Raw genomic sequence first — 21,667 nt, 5'->3', positions numbered from 1 at the left:
ATCAGCTTTATATTTAAAAGAGACAATCCCATCAGAGTAGGTGGGATTTTTTTGACTTTATATTCATTTTTTTTTTATTTCTTTTTTTCATTTTGTCAGTGTTATGCTTTAGAAAATACCGTCCGACCATAGCAGTCAGCACAAATGATTAAAGCTCTTAAATAAAAAGGTAATCCATTGTTAGTTTACTGCTGCTGTAAAGGGATGATGTTCTCAGCAGGGTAAGCCTCATTATCATAGTAGGTGTAGGATTGGAAAGACAGGTTGACATATATTAGACAGTCAGGGGCTGCAAAATGAACAGTACCTCCAAGTCAGCAGTTTATATAGACACATCATTAAAAAAAAAAATCTTTAACCGCTAAACGAATATTGTTCAAAAACTGATCTCTTTATCAATATGCAAGCTATGCCATACGTGACAAAGAGACACATTCAAACAATTAAACAACCTGAATACAATGAAAAAATAAATGTATACTGATACACCTGAAGATAAATATGTGCTATATACCAAAAATATGACTGCACCAGCAACAATCTGTGTTTGTACCTCTAAACAGTTTTGAATAGAACTAACCGCCATTGCAAAAACCTATACTGACCCAAGTGAGTTATGTCTGGTCAGCCGAAAATGTTCTCCACATCACCCTCCAATGAGCCTTTTGGCACATGCTTTCTTTGGGAGTGTGGTTAATGCATTACATTTATGGCATTCATATGGCATAAATATTTGTGTGTCAATATACACTGAGGTTTTGTATTATATTCAGTTTTTAGACACTCTCTATAGTTTGATTACTCTCTACTGTCCTATGTTTAAATACAAGTCCACAGCGGAACAGTGCATTGATAAGTGTAATGCGAGAATCCCTGACCAGCCACAGCCTAGGGGGAGGTGTGGTGATCTAACTGTGTCCTCAACCTACTTCTCCCTGATCTGAGTGCTGGCCTGAGAAAAAGTGTTATACCAGTCATGCTTAAAGTCTAGACAGGAAACTAAAGACGCTGGAAAGGAAGCAAAATACACGGAGTGACTTAAAAAAAAATATCCTAAAACTGGTCCACTCATAAAAAAAAAAAAATTATATATATAGAATATTCACATATATATATAAATATGTGATAAAAATTTTGCTGGTGTTGTACCTTTAATAGAGATACTAATACAATGAAGATAAAAAAAAAAATCTGTAAATTCATCTGATTATAATTTAAAAAATGTACATTAGAATAGGACTGTGAAGCATGGAGTAATAGAGACAATTACACTTGTAGATCATTCCTATGTTGACTTTCAAAGTCTGCCTGAGGCCTGGTTATATTGTTTTGGCAGTGTATATAGTAATGTCATTGCAATCTCTGCAATATATTCAGGCTTTAAGGCCCATGAAACGTGCAGTGTTCAGGACATCATCCCGGGTGAGATAGCAACCACAAAGGTGTCTGAAACCTGTGAAGGACTCCCGTCCATGTAGTACCCTCCAATTATCCACAAATAGAACCTGAAAAGAGAGAAATCAGTTTAGGTTCAGGAGTATGAGCAACACAAGGAAACACGGATTCCAACCATGGCCACCATACACTAGAATAGAAGAGGACAATCTAATGGAGATCTAGTTAGAGCTTTCCAGGAGCCAACTTCACTTTTTTTTTTGTGACATGGCATTGATAGATGTCAGTAACAGATATGGGGATGCAAGTCTCTAGGTTTATCTACCACAAGGCTGGAGAAACCCATTCTATGGGCTTCAAAGAAAACACTAGGGATTAGTGTTGAGCGAACTTGTGTTTTAAGTTCGGCGTCTAAAGTTCGGGTTTGGGTTATCGAAGAACTACGTTATGGATTCCGCTACCACGGACCATAACGGAATTTAGAATCCATAACGCGATTCTTCGATAACCCAAACTTTAGACGCCCAACTTAAAACACAAGTTCGCTCAACACTACTAGGGATGAAATGTATTAAAGTCAAGACCTTGCTGTAACATCTTCGTCAGTGCTGTATAATTCAGTCCCAAAATTGCCCAAAGTGGTGCGATCTACAGTACTTTCTCCATCTCAAACGAGAAGATGATTAACCTATCAGTATATTTTTGGAAGGTGGTAGGACCCTGGAGACCAGGGAAGATGCAAGAGCATGGAAAACTGCAAACTCCATGGTGAACAAATTGCCAAATTTATAGGCAACTACTGGTGGTCCTACCATAAGGGTTCCAGCTAGAAGTATAATCTGAATTCCCATAATAGTTAGTAGAGGGGTTTTATTCAGTAAAGGAGTTTTCTCTCAACTTCTCACATAGACATTCTTTTGGTGTATAATCCACGGCTTGCATTTTTTTCCCAAGTAAGGGCTCATGCACTTGATCATATTTTGCACCAGTGCCTGATCCGCCTATTTGGCGGATAGCAGATAGACGCATTAATTTCTATGGATCTGCAAAAAACGAAACAAAAAAACAGCACATGGACATCATCCATGTGCTATCCGCATCTGTATGTCCGTTCTACAAATTATGGAATGTGCCCTATTCTTGTTCATATTGACATATGGACAAGAATTGGCATTTCTATTGATGGGAGAAAAAGGCGGACTGCACACAGAAGGTATCTGTATTTTGTGGATAAGTGGTTACATCACTATTGGCAGTCTACACCGACTCTATCGAGTGGTATTCACGCATTGTGTATTCCAATAGATCCAAAGAGATGTTTGTTGGGAACCTTGATGGGCATTCAGAATTTGGAGATTTCTTTTTAAGGTCCTTAATAGTTGACAAAATAATTTATTATTATTTTTTGTTATTATACTCATATATTTTACATCTAATTATATTCTGCTGGTTATAAAATGGAACAATTAGATGGTCCAATGGGAAAATTTGAAAAATAGATGGGGCATATTTACTAATCCTGTCTATTTTTATACAATGTAAGCTTAGACAAGACAGTCTTAGAATGCCCCAGATTTATGAGAAGGTCTGATGTTGGATAATAAATTTGTAACAGGGAGCCGGCGGTGCTTTCCCTCCTTGCAGCACCGCCAGCGTCCCGCTGATAGAGAGGGAGGAGAAGCCGGCGTCGGACGTGGCCGTGTCCTCACCTCCCTGGTAACAAGGGGGTGGGGTGGTCCCGGCGGCGCACGCTTCCTCAGCGCGGCCGGCGTCCTCCATCCCCTAGGCAACGAGCAGGGGCAGGGACGAGCGCCAACAGATATGAGTCGGCGCTCAGAGTTTTGGCTGGGGCTGACGCAGGGTCACGTGACGCTGGCCACGTCACGTGACCATTCAGTCTGGCCTATTTAACAGGCAACTTGCTGGCCACAAGTTGCCTGTGATTGGTCTTACTACTCACTGCGTTTTCCTGCATGTGTGATTTTGTGAACTTGACCTCGGTTTGTATTTGACTCCTGATCCTGTGTAATCCCTTCGTACTGACATGACCTCCTGGCTCCTGACCTCAACTTGTATTTGACCTCAATCTTGTGTAATCCTTTTGTATTGACGTGATCTCCCGGCTCCTGACCTCGATTTGTATTGACCTTGATCCCGTGTTATTCCTTTGTACTGACGTGAACTCCTGGCACTTGACCTCGGCTTCCATTGTGTTCTGATTTTGCTTACGGTTTGTTATTTGCTTGTTTGGTTTCTACCCAGCCTGGCAGCTTACCTTTCTGTTTTAGTCTCTTGTTTTCTTCCACCTTGTTCCCTTCCTGTAGGCCCGTGCATGTACTTAAGCCAGGGACTGCCGTCCAGTTGTGCACCATACGTTAGGGCGGACCGTGCAAGTAGGTGGGGATAGTGGTGTGTATGGAGCTCAGGGCTGCACTTATCCCTACCGTTTGTGACAACACTGGTGCAAAGCTTGTATATCAGATTGTGGAGTAAATTTCACCAGGTGCATTTTGATTAGTGGATATTCCTAATATATCTCAAAATGGAAAAATGTAGTCAAATGTCATCAAATTTAGAATGTCTTTTGTAATTACTTTGCTTTTTTCCCCCTCCTCTCATCATGGGCAATAGGGTAGTGGTTGACTTGTGGGGAAGTTATAATGTTACTTTCATTAAATAATTACATATAATGTATATAATTAGATATAATATTTACATATAAAAAAGATATAAAAGATTGCCAATAACAGCAGCACTACAACAAAGGCCAAAATTCACTAAAGGTCATTCATATTTTAAAAATATTGCTAGAAATGGTATAACTTGTGATAGTGGTTTGCATATCTCCTAACAGCCTTGTTTTTCACAGGACAGCTCAAAAGTGGGTGTCTCAGTGCATTGGGTCTCACTAATGTCCCATGAACGGAGATTAACAAAAATTGTGTGTCATATTCAATATTATGGAGGAACCATTGCTCCCAGTTGAGTATGTCTCTGAAATATGATGCTGTACAGATCACCATATGGCGGCACATGTGGTGCCTATAAGTGAGACAGAATATACAGACAGCTCCACTTCCTGCTCTGCATAAAACCCCCAATGTGGCATCGTGTAAAGCTGGGGTGCACCTAGCCTTTCTGCTGCCTGAGGCAAAAATTGAAACGGCCCTACTATTTAAGGCATATTGTGATACAGTTGAGCAGGCAATTATTGGGAGTGAATGGTTCCGGATAGTTGCCTGCTGACTCTGTCCTTGTAAAAGGCAAATTGTAGCAATAGCCACCAAAATATTATGGAGGTAAAAAGAAGATCCAATCTAATACCAGATTACTATAGTAGATGTACAAAACAAAGACCAGTACATACAAAAAATGTACCTTTTTGTGCCCTAAGACAGTGTTCAATGGCTTCAGATTTATCGATTTCCCGTTCACTCACCTTGCCCGGCTTTAGCTTCACCCACAGCTCATTCTCAGGCTTCCTCAGTTCAGTGGTGAGGACGCGATGTGCAGAATACCATTGCCGCACAAGATCGTAGGGCACTGTGTTAATGACAGCGCGGTCATAGTTGTTGTACCTGGAAAAAAGGAAAAGAAAAATACAATAAAAATTTACAGTGGTCATTTTCCGGTGATCTAATGGAATATACCGTCAACCGTTCCTCAGGTTCTGTGACACATACAGAGCGCCCTCTAACCCAACTGCAAACAGCACTCCATGCCACCTTGTGATATACACAGTGCCCACTCCCTGATAATATGGTCATACATCCAGTGGTAGTTTGCAGCAGTACCGTGTACAGACAGACCTTGCTGCCTGCGGCATTCCTCGTCACCCAGTGTCACGTATTGCTTACCTTCTCCATCGCTTGCCCTTTGTGCCTGTGCTGCTATAGTCCTCAGACTCACAGAAGCTCTACTCCCCTGTTCCTCTGATAGGAAGGTAAATGCTTTCAAGCAATCATAGGTGGCATTGCTGGTAGTAGTAATAGAGGATTCAAGAAGAGTTCCAATGGATTAGTAGGTACTTAGGATTTGGCAATATATTGTAGCGCTGTCCATATATTGTACACACTGATGTTGTTAGTAGTAGTAATAGAGGGTTCAAGAAAAATTCCAATGGCTTAGTAGGCATTTAGGATTCATGGATGTATTGTCGTGCTGTCTGCTACAAACAGATATCGTTGTTCCATTAAATAAGACCGCAATCTGTGGGCACTACGTCCCCTAAAGGGTCAGAAAATAAAAGCCCTAGATCCAATATAGAGAGGTATTTAAGATCCTCCCCTACAAAAACAAGAGGCACATTGAAACCTAACGCCCGTCAAGAGGAAAAGGAAGAGCCCAGAAAAACCGTAACGCCCTCAGATTATAGCGATAAGGAAGACATGGATACCCGGATCCATTCGTGCATGGAAACAATTGAGCAGAAACTGGGGGATATTCTGGACACCTTAAAAATTACTAACCAAGCCTTGGGAACACTAACAACTACTGTATGCTCTATGCAAACTGACATTTCTTTCCTAAGGGACGATATGGATAAAATTCGCTGTAGCGTAAAGGAAACGGAACAATCCTTAATCGTTACTAAAGATGAAGTCTCCTTAATGGGAAAAAAAATCGAACGGATTGATTTAGAGCATAGGGCCCTCAAAGAAAAATTTACTGACTTAGAGGATAGGTCACGTAGGGGGAATATCCGACTGATAGGCTTCCCTGAAGGATCAGAGGGGGAAGACCCAGGGGGATTTATACAGAAGTGGTTGGGGGACTCCCTGGGCCGAGAATCTTTTACATCATTATTTATGGTCGAACGAGCACATAGAGCCCCCAGTAAAAGGCCACCCCCTGGCGCCCCTCCACGCGGCCTCCTTGCTAAAATCTTGTGCGTTAGCGATCGAGATAAAATATTACGCCGAAAAAGAGAGCTGGGTGATTTGTTGTATAATAGAAACAAAATCTCGATCTACCCTGATTATTCCTTCGGTACCCAGCTTAAAAGAAGGCAATTTGGGGAGATCAAGAAACGCCTCATTAATGCTAATATTAAATATTCGATGCTATTCCCGGCTAAATTAAGAATAGTATATAATGATTCTGTCTCCATCTTCGCAAGCTCTGAGGAGGCCTCTGCTTGGTTGGACGCCAGGGGGATATGATATCAGATATGAACATCTACTGCGTGCGCTCGCTCTCCTTTTCTTATTTTTCTTTCCCTTCATGGCCAAATATGAATTATTCATGCAAAAGTCGTTATTTTGTCTTGGGATCTAAGCTGTATTCGTTTTGCATATATACTGGGTAGGAAGGTGCGAGGAATGAGGGGAGGAGAGGGGGGGTGTTTGGGGGGGTGAGGGGGGTAGGAGGCCTAGGCGATGTGTAAGAGGAGCATGGGTCTTAATTGCCTCGTGCACCATGGAAAGGGGGGTTGGGGGGGGATTGGCTGTTTCACTGCTGCGGGATCCAATATAGAGTTAGGAGGGGAGCGGACGGTATGGACCACCCTCCAATTTTGTGTAAATGGCACGCATTTTGACTTGGAATGTCCGCGGATTGGCGGACAAACTTAAGCGGAGGGTGGTCTATGATACTATCTTTAGACATTTACCTGCCATTGTGGGGCTGCTGGAGACCCATTTAACTGCTGAAAAAATGCATTAAATGCGAAAGTCCTGGACGCAGTACGAGTACCACTCCCACTACTCGGCTTATTCGCGGGGAGTAAGTGTTTACATTCACAGAAATGTGGATTACGACCCATATGATCAATGGATCGATAAAGAAGGCAGATTTGTATTTCTGTATGGCCGATGGATGGGACTGGTGTGCGTGCTTGCGTTTGTATATATCCCTCCCCCTTTTTCCTATGAGGTGTTGAGAAAACTAGCGGAATATATCTGTAACTGGGATTCATGCCCCATATTAGTTCAGGGAGATTTTAATGCCGTTATGGATAATAAGGACAGGGTATCTGTGATCAGTGGAGGGGGGAGTATAAATGATCAGCCTACAGCCCTTAGCAGGATCTGCCAGGAGTTGGGCCTTATAGATGTGTGGCAGTCTCCATATGGGAAAAAAAGTGCCTTCTCCTGTTTTAGTAGATCCTGCAGGGTTATGTCTAGAATAGATATATCCCTGGCGACCCCAGGATTCTTGGAACGGATACAAAAAATGAAGTACGAGCCACATGGTATATCCGACCATTCTCCAATGCTGTTATCAATGGTTGATCTCGCGCAAAAGAGCAGAAAACCTTTCAGGTTAAATCCACACTGGATACAACTGGTTGGGGACCAAGAAAGGATTGGGGAGGATATTTCAGAATTTTGGGCACTAAATTATGGATCCACACATATGCATTTTGTGTGGGATTCCCTGAAGGCCATGATAAGAGGGGTATATTGTAAGAGAATTAAAAAGAAAAGGGCGGAATACGCCAAAACGGAAAAAGAATTGGCAGAGAGGGTTGAGGCTTTGGAGGCTCAGTTGGCTAGACAGAACAGGGAAAATGTCTGATTATCATTAATAGACGCTAAGAGGGAACATCAGACCTTTTTATACGAAAAAGTGCAACATAAGGCATTTTTCGCAGGACAACGCGATTTTTTTGAAAAAGGGAAAACAGGCAGATTGTTGGCATCTGTCGTCGCTAACCAAAAGACCCAAACCCCGATAAAGCAAATTAGGTTATCTTCTGGTGCTTTAACTAATGACCACCTTAATATTAAATCCGCCTTTATAGAATACTTCACTAAACTATACCAGTCAGACAGGGCCGGCCTTAGGTGTTCAGGCGCCCTGTGCGAGCTAACCTTGTGGCGCCCCCCCCCCCCCAAAAAAAAAAAAAAAAACACTGCTTGTTGCTGGCATCATGGCATAGGCTGGCTGACTATCCAACCAAGTAGTTACCAGCCCACACACCCCAAAGGCCGGTGTAATGTTATACTTCCCTACTTCGTGAGATTTCCCTACCCTCGTCACTTCCAGTCGCACCGGACATGACGTGAGGAGGTGTGCAGCGCCGCGCAGGCGCACAACGACAGGTTAGGGAAGTTTCACAGCAGAGTGCGCATGCGCCAGGAGCCTCACCAGCGGTTAGGGAAGGGAAAAATTACATACGGGCCAGTGCTTTTTCCCTACCCTAACCGCTGGTGAGGCTCCCAGCGCATGCGCAGTGTCGGCCGGTGTCCAGCTGAGAACATCCATCCGATCACCGCACCTGTGCACTGGCCCATAATTTTTCCCTACCCTAACCGCCGGCGAGGCTCCCAGCGCATGCGCACTCTGCTGTGAAATTTCCCTAACCCATCGTTGTGCGCAGTGCGCCCCCCCAATATAATAAACATTGGTGGCGCAGTGCGCCCCCCCAATATAATAAACATTGGTGGCGCAGTGCGCCCCCCCAACACCCCAGTATAATAAACATTGGTGGCGCAGTGCGCCCCCCCCCAATATAATAAACATTGGTGGCGCAGTGCGCCCCCCCTCAATATAATAAACATTGGTGGCGCAGTGCGCCCCCCCTCAATATAATAAACATTGGTGGCGCAGTGCGCCCCCCCCCCAACACGCCAGTATAATAAACATTGGTGGCGCAGTGCGCCCCCCCAGTATAATAAACATTGGTGGCGCAGTGCGCCCCCCCAGTATAATAAACATTGGTGGCGCAGTGCGCCCCCCCAACACCCCAGTATAATAAACATTGGTGGCGCAGTGCACCCCCCCAATATAATAAACATTGGTGGCGCAGTGCGCCCCCCCCAATATAATAAACATTGGTGGCTCAGTGCGCCCCCCCTCAATATAATAAACATTGGTGGCGCAGTGCGCCCCCCCCAACACGCCAGTATAATAAACATTGGTGGCGCAGTGCGCCCCCCCAGTATAATAAACATTGGTGGCGCAGTGCGCCCCCCCCAATATAATAAACATTGGTGGTGCAGTGCGCCCCCCCTCAATATAATAAACATTGGTGGCGCAGTGGGCAGTGCCAATGAGGGTTAAAAAATAATTAACTCACCTCCTCCAATTGATCGTCTTCTGTTCTTTCTTCATGACCTGTCAAAGGACCTGTGGTGACATCACTGTGCTCATCACATGATACATCACATGATCCATCACCATGGAAATGGGTCATGTGATGAGCTCAGTGACGTCACCACAGGTCCTGAAGAAAACCGGAGACCGGCAGCTATGCGATCAACTGGAGGAGGTGAGTTAATTTTTTTTTTATTATTTTTTAACCCTCACTGGCACTTCCCACTGTGCCACCGTTTCTTATACTGGGGTGTTGGGGGGGGGGGGGGCGCACTGTGCCACCGTTTCTTATACTGGGGTGTTGGGGGGGGGGGGGGGCCGCACTGTGCCACCGTTTCTTATACTTGGGTGTTGGGGGGGGGGGGGGCCGCACTGTGCCACCAACGTTTCTTATACAAATACAGGAGGCGGGTGCCGCAATCAAATAGCCGGCACCCGACCTCTGTGACAGGGAGCTGCGATCAGCGGCAGTTAACCCCTCAGGTACCGCACCTGAAGGGTTAACTCAACTGCAGCTGATGGCAGCTCCCTGTCACAGAGGTCGGGTGCCGGCTATTTGATTGCGGCACCCGCCTCCTGTATTTGTATTTCAGGTCAGTTTTTTTCATTGGTGGCGCAGTGGCCACAGCCCCTCCCCTCCTCCTCCTGCCTCTCTTCTTATTGGTGGAGGCAGGGGCAGCAGGCAGGTCAGACAGGGGAGGGGGAGATGGAGGGGGCGCCCCGAGGGAGAACACAAGTACAGCCTCGCCTGCCGCAGATTACATTGCGAGCTGTCGGCTGCCCAGCGCCCCTGTTACTATGGCGCCCTGTGCGGCCGCACAGCCCGCACACCCCAAAGGCCGGCCCTGCAGTCAGATCTCGGGGCGGAGGGAGGAGCCCCGGCTCATTTTTTGGACAAAGTGGAACTCCCTTCCCTCTCCGACCAAGACTGTATTAAATTAAACTCGCCAATAACTCTTTTAGAACTGGAGGCCGCTATAGACAGTATAAAAATAATACGGCGCTGGGCCGAGATGGCCTGCCTTTTGAAATTTATAGAGTACATCGTAAAAAGATATTGCCTCTTCTCCTTCAGATGCTTAATGAATCTTGGAAGAATGGCTTACTCCCTCCCTCCTTGAGGGAGGCCTCCATTTCTCTAATTTTAAAAAAGGATAAAGATGGGACTAAAGTTGGATCGTATCGTCCAATCTCATTACTCAATACTGATTACAAAATATTCGCCAAACTTCTTGCTAATAGGTTGAGGGGAGTTATACATTGCCTGATCCATCCGGATCAGACGGGGTTCATCCCAAAACAAAATATACAATCGAATATCCGTAGAGCCTTTCTTAACATATATGTCGGGGACGGGGAGGACCGCTCCATCCTGTCTTTGGATGCCGAGAAGGCCTTTGACAGGGTGGAGTGGTCCTTCCTATGGGGGACCCTGACTAGAATGAATTTGGGTGAACAGTTCACTAAATGGATACAGCTGTTATACTCTGGATCCACGGCCAGCGTTAAGATAAATGGGATTGATTCAGAACAGTTCCCCCTACAGCGAGGCACCCGGCAGGGGTGCCCCCTTTCACCTTTGATATTCGCCCTGGTATTAGAGCCTCTCGCATGTAGAATCAGACAGTCTAAAGAGATCATAGGCTTTGGAGGGAGAGGAGAGGAAGATAAAATCAGCCTGTATGCGGATGACATCCTTGTCTTTTTGAGGCAGGGATGGAAGGGCGTCCAACCCTTGATGAATATTCTGGAAGAATATGGGGCCTTATCAGGCTATAAAGTGAACTGGGATAAATTTGAACTCCTCCCCCTAGTCCGAACTCCCCCCGATGGAGTATTAAGTATTAGGCCACTTGGCCTTACCGACTCTATCCGGTATTTGGGTATTAGAATTGGCGCAGATCTGACTAGATATAACCTCTTAAATATAACCCCAATGATTAACAAGGTGAAGGAAAAGATCCAAACTTGGCAGAAGTTGCCTCTGTCACAGGCAGAAAGGATTGCACTGGTAAGGATGGTGGTCCTCCCTATTGCCCTATACCCCTTGACAGCATGTCCTATATGGATTGATGACTCTTTTTTCGGGCTGCTAGATAGATTGCTGAATGAGCTAATCTGGGGGAGGGGAAGGGTTAGGATTAAGCAAAAATATCTCTGTCTCTCTGAGAGGGATGGTGGGCTTTCTCTTCCATTCCTGCAGGGATACTACATCGCAGCTCAGATAAGGTGGTGAGTGGGGCAGTGGGGGGGATCACCAGTCTGCGACGCTGCTGAATATCCTCTCAAGGGATTTTTTGGGGCCATATGGAGACATTTTCTCTATCCTGGAGACCGGGCATCCGGGAAAAAGAAAAAAACAGTGTTTAATTAGCGACACGTTAGATAAGGTTTGGAATAAAACTAAAAAGATATTGGGTGTAAGCAGCCCCACACTTTTCACTCCTCTTTGGCACAATCACAATTTAACCCCTTAAGGACTCAGCCCTATTTCACCTTAAGGACTTGGCCATTTTTTGCAAATCTGACCAGTGTCACTTTAAGTGCTCATAACTTTAAAACGCATTTACTTATCCAGGCCGTTCTGAGATTGTTTTTTCGTCACATATTGTACTTCATGACACTGCTAAAATTGGGTCAAAAAAGTTAATTTTTTTGCATAAAAAAATACCATATTTACCAAAAATTTAGAAAAATTAGCAAATTTCAAACTTTCAGTTTCTCTACTTCAGTAATACATAGTAATACCCCCAAAAATTGTGATTACTTTACATTCCCCATATGTCTACTTCATGTTTGTAGCATTTTGGGATTGATATTTTATTTTTTGGGGATGTTATAAGGCTTAAAAGTTTAGAAGCAAATCTTGAAATTTTTCAGAAATTTACAAAAACCCAATTTTTAGGGACCACTACAGATCTGAAGTCACTTTGCGAGGCTTACATAATAGAAACCGCCCAAAAATGACCCCATTCTATAAACTACACCCCTCAAGGTATTCAAAACTGATTTTACAAACTTCGTTAACACTTTAGGTGTTGCACAAGAGTTATTGGCAAATGGGGATGAAATTTGCGAATTTCTTTTTTTTGCATAATTTTCCATTTTAACCCATTTTTTCCACTAACAAAGCAAGGGTTAACAGCCAAACAAGACTGTATCTTTATTGCCCTGACTCTGCCGTTTACAGAAACACCCCATATGTGACCGTAAACTACTGTACGGGCACACAGCGGGGCGCAGAGTGAAAGGTGCGCCGTATGGTTTTTGGAAGCCAGATTTTGCTGGACTGTTTTTTTGACACCGTGTCCCATTTGAAGCCCCCCTGATGCACCCCTACAGTAGAAACCCCATAAAAGTGGCCCCATCTAAGAAACTACACCCCTCAAGGTATTCAAAACTGATTTTACAAACTTTGTTAACCCTTTAGGTGTTGCACAAGATTTAATGGAAAATAGAGATACAATTTCAAAATTTCACTTTTTTGGCAGATTTTCCATTTTAATATTTTTTTTCCAGTTACAAAGCAAGGGTTAACAGCCAAACAAAACTCATTATTTATGGCCCTGATTCTGTAGTTTACAGAAACACCCCATATGTGGTCGTAAACTGCTGTACGGGCACATGGCAGGGCGCAGAAGGAAAGGAATGCCATACGGTTTTTGGAAGGCAGATTTTGCTGGACTGGTTTTTTTGACACCATGTCCCATTTGAAGCCCCCCTGATGCACCCCTAGAGTAGAAACTCCAAAAAAGTGACCCCATTTTAGAAACTACGGGATAGGGTGGCAGTTTTGTTGGTACATATGATTTTTGGTTGCTCTATATTACACTTTTTTGTGCGGCAAGGTAACAAGAAATAGATTTTTTGGCACGTTTTTTTTTTTTGTTATTTACAACATTCATCTGACAGGTTAGATCATGTGGTAATTTTATAGAGCAGGTTGTCACGGACGCGGCGATACCTAATATGTATACAATTTTTTTTATTTATGTAAGTTTTACACAATGATTTCATTTTTAAAACAAAAAAAATGTTTTAGTGTCTCCATAGTCTAAGAGCCATAGTTTTTTCAGTTTTTGGGCGATTATCTTAAGTAGGGTCTCATTTTTTGCGGGATGAGATGACGATTTGAGTGGCACTATTTTGGGGTGCATATGACTTTTTGATCACTTGCTATTACACTTTTTGTGACGTAAGATGACAAAAAATTGCTTTTTTTACACCGTTTTTATTTTTATTTTTTTACGGTGGTCACCTGAGGGGTTAGGTCATGTGATATTTTTATAGAGCCGGTCGATACGGACGCGGCAATACCGAATATGTATACTTTTTATTTATTTATTTAAGTTTTACACAATGATTTCATTTTTGGAACCAAAAGAATCATGTTTTAGTGTTTCCATAGTCTAAGAGCCATAGTTTTTTCAGTTTTTGGGCGATTATCTTGGGTAGGGTATGATTTTTGCGGGATGAGATGACGGTTTGATTGGTACTATTTTGGCGTACATGCGACTTTTTTGATCACTTTTATTACCTTTTTTGGGAAGTAAGGTGGGCAAAATTTCAATTTCCTAATAGTTTTTATTTTTTTATTTTTATGGCGTTCACCGTGCGGGGAAAGTAACATGACCGTTTTATAGATCAGGTCGTTACGGACGCGGCGATACCAAACATGTGTAGGGAATTTTATTTTTTTCATTTTTAATCAGTGATAAATGTGTTTTTGGATTTTTACTTTTTTTTCACTTTTTTTCACTTTTTTTTTGACCCAGACCCACTTGGTTCTTGAAGATCCAGTGGGTCTGATGTCTGTATAATACAGTACAGAACAATATATATTGTTCTGTACTGTATTTTACTTACACTTTGTCTGAACAGATCTCTGCCTTTAGCACAGATCTGTTCAGCACCATGGACAGCAGGACGCCTGAGAGGCGTCCTGTTGCCATGGGAACCTTCCCCGTCTGCTCAGAACTGCGCAGACGGGGAAGGGTAAGGAGGGGATCTCTCGGGGGGCTGTCTGGGGGCTCTCTCCCTCTCCATCGGGGGGCTGCAAAGGCACAGCAGCCCCCCGATGGGAGAGGGAGGGAGCTCCCTCTTACTGTTAACTTTTTCCATACAGCGGTCCGTACGGACCGCTGTATGGAAAGGGTTAAACGGCTGACATCGCATCATCGATGTCAGCCGTTTATACCAGGGTGCCAGCAATGTGCTGGCACCCTGGTATACCCACTCTACACCAACGATTATACAAGGGGAGGCGGGCGGGGGATCGCGATCCCGCCTGCCGCACCGCCCGCCTCCCGCACCGCCCCCACCTCCCCCCCTGCACCACCCGCCGGCAAAAAATCATGCAGGGGTGCAGGGGGGGGGGGTGTAAAATATATATTTTAGGGACACTAAAGCTTCTGATCCCCGCGGTCAGGGCCCGCGGGGATCAGAAACTGCACAAAGCGCAGCAAACCGCAGGTCTGAATTGACCTGCGGTTTTCTGCGATCGCCGATGCGTGGGGGTCAAATGACCCCCCCCCTGCATTGTTACGGGATGCCGGCTGAATGATTTCAGCCGAAATCCCGTTCCGATTAACCCCTCGGGCGCCGGACTACAGATTTCAAGTTATGACGTACCGGTACGTCATGGGTCCTTAAGGACTCGGGATCCATGCCGTACCGATACGTCCTAAGTCCTTAAGGGGTTAAAAGAGTTTAGGTTAATTGAAGATTATAAGTATTGGAATTCACGTGGTATTAAACGTCTAAACCAAATAATATCTCACGGAAGTATTATCCCTTTTGATGATTTAATAAAGGGTATAAACGTCACTTTTCTAGATAGATATAGATATGCACAAATTAGACACGCATAGACGAACACTCAGGATAAAGACTCTTTGATTATTAGGGCAAACTCCTTTTTAGATTATTGTTTCAAATTTAGGGATACACAACTCACTCTCTCACAAATATATTGTAGATTTCGGGACTGCTTAGGAGAAATAACAACATTTAAAAGCGAGGGAGGATGGGAAGCTGAATTAGGCATAGGAAGTACTGTTGATTGGGATATAGTATATCGAAATATAAAAAAGGCATCGATATCCCAAAAATATAGATTAATCCAGTTTAGGATTGTACATCGCTTGTATTACTCCCCCGCCTTCCTCGCCAAAATATATAGGGAAAGAAGGGATACGTGTTGGAAATGTTCGGCCGAAAATGCTGGTCTAGGTCACCTGTTATGGGATTGCCCAGAAATAAACAGATTTTGGACTAGAATTTATGATGATTTATACAGCAGACATAAGATTAAATTGAATCGCTGTTTTACGCAGGCAATATTAGTTTTTTTCACCCATACGGATTTAACGCCCCATCAGATCAGAATCTCTTTGGAGAGCTTTACAGCCGCAAAGGCCTTGATTCTTAAATATTGGGGCACAAAAAATAGCCCTACTTATTCCGAGTGGAAGGCTCAGATAGATACCATTGATGCTTATAGAAGAATGGTAAGAAATGCAGAGTAGTCCTGGAAGGGGCGGGTCTTTTGATGTTTTTCTTCGCTCCTAAGAGCTTGGCTATTTGTGGTATTGGGGATGACCACGAATAGCGGATATTGTCGGATCCCGCTGCAGTGAATCAAGGGGTGGGGGGTGGGTATAACGGGGTCAAGTATGTGAATTGGTGTAGGATTACCTGTATTTTTTTCTTATACTATATGTAATAAGAAAAAAAAAATATATAAAAATTTTTATAAAAAATAAGACCGCAACTACCTGCAGGCCACTGGAAGTCCCAATTTCCTATTTGCCCTACAGGGATTTCCAATATATTGATAACGGGTTTTGAAATACTATTTCTTTCCTTGTCAGAAATTTTTTAGGTGGATCCATCGTTTATAACTGAACTTAGTTTACCAGCAGTGGGCCCACTGCTGGTGTATATTATACAGGTTATATTATACTGTTATATATTGTATTTTATTAATTTATTTTATTATTATATTTTACTTTATCTTTTATCCGTTTGCGCATGTACCATTAATATTGCATTAATCATGTAGGTTAATTATTGATTATACCATCAATCATGTGTGTTTTGCCTTTTTTGATTAATACATTTTTATCATTAATAAATAATTTATTACCATTATTGTGGTCGGTCTAACATTAATAATTCCACCCTAATGTGTACAGCACTATGTAAGGAAAGCTAACTGATATAATGGGCCTCAATTATCAAAATTGTCTTTGTTGCCCATAGCAACCAATGAGAGCTCAGCTTTCATTCAGAACACTTTAAGAAATGAAAGGTAAGCTTTGATTGGTTACTAAGGGGAACTAAGGCAGTTTTCCTGTTAGACAGTTTTGATAAATGTGGCCCAATAGATGTACAGGGTGGCCCACGAAAAAGTAGCCCGCCTCCAATATCTCCAAATCAAACTGCCTAATAGTAAATCAGTCTTAGTTGCCCATAGCAACCAATCAGAGCTCAGCTTTCAGTTCCTACAGGGCTATGAAAAAAATGAAAGCTAATTTACTATTAGGCATTTGATTTGGAGATATTTGAGGTGGGCTATTTTTCCTTGGCTCACCCTGTATAATAAGCGCTTTAGTATTGAGAAAAGAAATAAACACTCAGAGGGAGATTTATCCAAACTGGTGTAAAAGAAAACTGACTTAGATGCCCCTGGCAGCCAATCAGATTCCACCTTTCATTTTGCAAAGCTCTTTTGGAAAATGAAAGGTGGAATCTGATTGGTTGCTATGGGCAACTAAGCCAGTTTTGTTTTGCACCAGTTTGGATAAATTTCTGAGGCGATCAGGACCTGTACAATTGCCACTCACCTAATCATATAAAGCTCTTTATTCCAGGGATAAACATTCAGTACTGGGCCAATGCCAACCATGTGGTTGTGGCATCCCCCAACGTTTTCAATGTACTCGTGCTTCAGTGGGATATTGCTGAGGACGGCAAAGTCTTCAGGGTGATGTTGTCGCACTTGCTCGGCAGCATAGAAGCCGTCTACCAGGAGGGTGCGCCCGCCCGTACCTTCGTGCCGCAAGCAATGAAAAAGCTGCATTCTGCAACAGTGAAACATGTACATTAACGGCACAAAATATAGTACTGTATGAGTGTAGTGCCCTGGAGCAGGGGTACTTTGAAGTCTGGACAGTTGTGGACATTTTCCCCCAGGGGTGCACGCAGGGCTGGCGTCAGCACCCGACATACCAGGACAAGTACCGGGGCCCACTGCTCCTGGGGGGGCCCACTATGCATGCTCACTCCTTCAGTTGTATCCTGGTCTTGATTAAAAGGGTATTATCAACACGCTATTTGATACTTACCTGCTCCCGGCGCGCTGTCCACTTCCTGGTTTCGGCAGGGGGCGGGCTCCATCTTGATTGAAGTCTTCTCCCGGCCGGGCCGCACGCCAAGGCCGCGCATGCGCCCTAGTGACTTCTTCCTGGCAATCATACTATACTGGCCAGGAAGAAATTACCATAGCGCATGAGCGGCCTCGGCGTGCGCTTTCGGGACTGCGCGCGGCCGGCCGGGAGAAGAGAAGAAGTCGTCTGCGCAAGCGTGGCCACCGCGATTCCTGAGAAGAGCGGTGGCCGTAACCAGGGGAGACGGAAGACAACAGTCAGTTAAGTATTTGTTTATTCTCTTCTAAGGGGTGGGAATTAGTAAGTTAATTAAATATATTTAGAAAAATGATCACTGTTAAATCATTAACAGATTTAACAGTGATCATTAAGATGAGAATACCCCTTTAAACTGCCTGTCCTGAATTCTAGGGCAGCTTACTCCAGCAATGCAGACAATTTTCGCCACGTGCACTGCACTGGAGTTTCCTACCGGGCTAAAGGACCTTCCTGATGTCATCTGCCCATGTGACCAGTGGGGGAGGAGCCGGAGGAGCAGAGAGCCGTGTTCCTCTACTGACAGGAGCCTGGCTGGAATGTGGTGAGGCCTAGCTGTCCCTGTGTGTGTGTCTGTCTATGTGTTGTGTGCCCCTGTGTGTGTCTAAGGCATTGCTTAGACTCCATATCACAGTCTAACCAGTGCATAATGGGTTACAGTGTAGACCACCTTCTGGTTCATGTTGATAATTCCCTTTTAAACCCCAGTCCATGTCCCCTCAGTACTGGGAATCAGAGGGAGTCATATTAGAAGGTAACAAAAGGTTGGAGCATAACTAAAGGTGGAACACCCTTTTAATGTCCCCTAAAGGTGGCCACACACATTAGATAGAAGTTGGTTGACGATCTCACCATCGCACAGGTGTCTGTCCATATGTATGTGTCTGTCCCTGTGTGTGTCCGTCCCTGTGTGTATGTGTGTCCGTCCCTGTGTGTATGTGTGTCCGTCCCTGTGTGTATGTGTGTCCGTCCCTGTGTGTATGTGTGTCCGTCCCTGTGTGTATGTGTGTCCGTCCCTGTGTGTATGTGTGTCCGTCCCTGTGTGTATGTGTGTCCGTCCCTGTGTGTATGTGTGTCCGTCCCTGTGTGTATGTGTGTCCGTCCCTGTGTGTATGTGTGTCCGTCCCTGTGTGTATGTGTGTCCGTCCCTGTGTGTCCGTCCCTGTGTGTATGTGTGTTCATCCCTGTGTGTGTGTGTGTCAGACTGTCCCTGTGTGTGTGTGCATCTGCCCCTGTGTGTGTCCCTGTGTGTGTGTCCCTGTGTGTGTGTGTCTGTCCGTGTGTATGAGTGTCTCTCCCTCTGTGTGTCTCTCCCTCTGTGTGTGTGTGTGTCAGACTGTCCCTGTGTGTGTGTGCATCTGCCCCTGTGTGTGTGTGTGTGTCTGTCCGTGTGTGTGAGTGTCTCTCCCTGTGTGGGTGTGTGTCTCCCTCTGTGTGTGTCTCCCTCTGTGTGTGTGTGTGTGTGTGTGTGTGTGTGTATCTCTTCCTGTGTGTCACCATCACCATGCCCACAGTGTTCCTATGTCTTGACACAGCTGCATCAGGACGTTCTGTGCGGGGCAAGAAGAAGAAGATGGAAGGGGAGGCAGCGCCGCCAGCATGGAGTCCATGGGAGAGACACAGGGAGGCACACTAAGGACGTAGGTAACACTACCACATGATCTACACTAGTGTTATCTGTCGTTTTACATAGGACTGCAGGTAACACTACCACATCATTAGCACTAGTGTCATCTGTGGTTTTACATAGGACTGCAGGTAACACTACCACATGATTAGCACTAGTGTTATCTGAACCTGGAGCCGGCCCTGGGTGCACGTATCCTTTCTGCTACCTGAGGCGAAAACTGAAACGGTACCCCAACCCCCCAGTGCCAATTTATTAACCTAACCTCTTCCCTCCAGCTCTACTGTTAAAGACATACTTGGAAAACATTACATACAGCGCCACATGCTGTGCCCATTATGCTTCCCAATAGTACTATACTGCAGAAACCAATATCTTCAGCTGCCCCCCTCTTGCCCCTACCTAGTGCTATCGCCTCACCTGGCCTCATTGGTGGTTCACCCCTGTTTGCCCCTATTCCCCCTATGCAAAGTTATCAACTCCTTACTTTATTGCACTTTAAAGGGTTAACTTACACTGATCTATACTGTTTAATACTGAAAAATAATAAATAATAATAATAATACAGTTAGTGAGCACCCACTACCAGAAAGGGGCTTTACTCTAGAGCAGGGGTGCACAACCTGCAGCCCGGGGCCACATGTGGCCCTAAATACCATTCTGTGTGGCCCTCAAGCATTTGGTAACTGATATGTCTTGTGGCTGCTCACATGTATCTTTCATGTATTCTCCCGTTAGATGGAAGTCCTGGAAGTGTAACTAGACATTTATGATATATACAGTGTGTTCACTATGCCTTAAAGGGGTTGTCTCACTTGAACAAATAGCATTTATTATGTAGAGGAATTTATTACAAGCCAATTACTAATGTATTGCTTCCTTTCCTGGCTGGATTTATTTTTCTATCAGGTTAAATACTGCTTGTTTCCATGGTTACGACCACCCTGCAATGCATCTGTGGAAAAATCGCCGGACTATGTGGTGGCCAGGACCGTGGGGCCGCACGTAGGCTGGTACTTTTTCTTATAGTGTTCAAGCATGGCCACCACCGATGGATTGCAGGGCGGTCGTAACCATGGAAACAAGCAGTGTTTAATGAGATGGAAAAATGAATCCAGCCAGCATAGGAAGCAATATGGATAATAACAGTAAATTAGCAAGTGACTGGTAATAACTTTCTCTACATGATAAATGCTATTTGCTGAAGTGAGACAGCCCCTTTAAGTACGACATTTCAGTTGGTAATATTTACCTTTTTGTCCCTTGGAATTGGTTCCGTCTGACAATGTGGCCCCCAACCAGAAAAGGTTGTGCACCCCTGCTCTAGGGGGTCTGGCACGTCCATCTGCTACATTCAGACGCCCATTGATGTCAATAGGAGCCATGTCCTTCCCGTTCTCCTTTAAGATGACTGGTCAACAGCAGTGTATTTTTTAGGAAAGCTCACTATCAGGAGACAACCTTGGTAGATTTAGGCTACTTTCACACTTGCGTTTGGGGTTCCGCTTGTGAGATCCGTTTGAGGGCACTCACAAGCGGCCCCGAACGGATCCGTTTATCCCCAATGCATTCTGAATGGATAAGGATCCATTCAGAATGCATCAGTTTGGCTCCGTTCCGCCTCCATTCTGCTCTGGAGGCGGACACCAAAACGCAGCTTGCAGCGTTTTGGTGTCCGCCTGGCCGTGCGGAGCCAAACGGATCCGTCCTGATTTACAATGCAAGTCAATGGGGACGGATCCGTTTGACGTTGACACAATATGGTGCAATTGCAAACGGATCCGTCCCCCATTGACTTTCAATGTAAAGTCAGGAGTCCCTATTAATATACCATCGGATCGGAGTTTTCTCTAATCCGATGGTATATTTTAACTTGAAGCGTCCCCATCACCATGGGAACGCCTCTATGTTAGAATATACCATCGGATTTGAGTTAGATCGTGAAAACTCAGATCCGACAGTATATTCTAGCACAGAGGCGTTCCCATAGTGATGGGGACGCTTCAAGTTAGAATATACTGAGAACTGTGTACATAACTGCCCCCTGCTGCCTGGCAGCACCCGATCTCTTACAGGGGGCTATGATCAGCACAATTAACCCCTCAGGTGCCGCACCTGAGGGGTTAATTGTGCGTATCATAGCCCCCTGTAAGAGATCAAGTTCTGCCAGGCAGCAGGG

The 21,667-nt window shown here is 44.5% G+C and overlaps 1 protein-coding gene across 3 annotated transcripts in view; it reads right to left on the bottom strand.

Moving 5' to 3' along the window:
• Positions 1 to 371: 371 nt before the first annotated feature.
• The window catches only part of TMLHE (trimethyllysine hydroxylase, epsilon), a 60,725-nt gene continuing 39,429 nt past the window's right edge, over positions 372 to 21,667 (bottom strand). For all 3 annotated transcript variants that reach the window (XM_040442398.1, XM_040442399.1, XM_040442400.1), the window contains 3 exons: positions 17,283 to 17,519; positions 4,835 to 4,973; positions 372 to 1,505 (listed from right to left, as the gene is read on the bottom strand). In XM_040442398.1, the coding sequence (XP_040298332.1) occupies positions 1,374 to 1,505; positions 4,835 to 4,973; positions 17,283 to 17,519 (508 nt within the window). In that variant the 3' untranslated portion in view covers positions 372 to 1,373. The remainder of the gene's footprint in view (positions 1,506 to 4,834; positions 4,974 to 17,282; positions 17,520 to 21,667) is intronic.

This window comes from Bufo bufo, chromosome 8, assembly GCF_905171765.1.
Source record: "Bufo bufo chromosome 8, aBufBuf1.1, whole genome shotgun sequence".
Taxonomy (NCBI): Eukaryota; Metazoa; Chordata; class Amphibia; order Anura; family Bufonidae; genus Bufo; species Bufo bufo.
The sequence above is the reverse complement of the archived record's forward strand: the minus strand, read 5'-3'. Positions and strand labels throughout refer to the sequence as shown.